Source organism: Protobothrops mucrosquamatus, unplaced genomic scaffold (genome assembly GCF_001527695.2).
Source record: "Protobothrops mucrosquamatus isolate PMUCROS unplaced genomic scaffold, P.Mucros_1.0 scaffold_51, whole genome shotgun sequence".
NCBI classification, from domain to species: domain Eukaryota; kingdom Metazoa; phylum Chordata; class Lepidosauria; order Squamata; family Viperidae; genus Protobothrops; species Protobothrops mucrosquamatus.
This window is the reverse complement of record NW_015386127.1, coordinates 85,074-85,962: the sequence shown is the minus strand read 5'-3', so window position 1 is coordinate 85,962 and position 889 is coordinate 85,074. Positions and strand designations below refer to the sequence as shown.

Genomic DNA, 889 nt, shown 5'->3' with positions numbered 1-889 from the left:
AAGTCTAATGAAGAGAAGGAAGGACGAGGGGAGACATGATAGCATCCTTCCAATGTTTGAGGAGCTGTCACAGAGAAGAGGGAGTCAAGCTATTCTCCAAAGCACCTGAAGGCAGAACAAGAAGCAACGGATGGAAACTCATCAAGGAGAGAAGCAACCTAGAACTAAGAAGAAATTTCCCAAGAATGAGAACAAATAACCAGTGGAACAGCTTGCCTCCAGAAGCTGTGGGTATTCCAGCACTGGAGGTTTTCAAGAAGAGATTAAACAGCCATTTGTCCAGAATGGAATAAGGCCTCCTGCGGGTTGGACTAGAAGACCTCCAAGGTCCCTTCCAACTCTGAGGTCTATTCTAAAAAATCATTGCAATTGAACTGCAGGCGAAAATGACTTACGGTCCTGTAAAAGCCATAAAACAATGCCTGACAATGTAACCCAGGACACTGTAGTGTAGAAAAAGATGAAAACGATTGTGTTTATTTATTAAAGGGAGTTCTACGTGTGCTTTATTGTCTGGAACAACAAGTTGTTTTCTTAGGCTGTTGCTGCAGCTGAATAGTTTTTTCTTTCACGTTGTCTTCCTGTTCTTTTAAAATCCTATGGGAGACAAAAGTAGATGGAGGGGAATTGTGGGGTTTTTTTTCCCAAGCTGGACCATCTATTCCAGGGGTCTTCAAACTTGGCCCTTTTATGACTTGTGGACTTCCAACTCCCAGAATTCCTCAGCCAGGCGTGCCTGGCTGAGGAATTCTGGGAGTTGAAGTCCACAAGTCATAAAAGGGTCAGGTTTGAAGACCCCCTGATCTATTCTATTCTTGTTTCCAGCAGCAGCTCTTAGGAAACATGCGTGAAGACCTTGCTTCTCTCTCCAGCATTTTAAATTTGGAGA

The 889-nt window shown here is 43.5% G+C and overlaps 1 protein-coding gene across 1 annotated transcript in view; it reads right to left on the bottom strand.

The window, feature by feature from the left end:
• Positions 1-464: 464 nt before the first annotated feature.
• CRACR2A (calcium release activated channel regulator 2A) overlaps positions 465-889 on the bottom strand; it is an 84,894-nt gene continuing 84,469 nt past the window's right edge. The window contains exon 17 of the mRNA XM_015811661.1: positions 465-597. Coding sequence (XP_015667147.1) covers positions 507-597 — 91 coding nt within the window. The 3' untranslated portion in view covers positions 465-506. The remainder of the gene's footprint in view (positions 598-889) is intronic.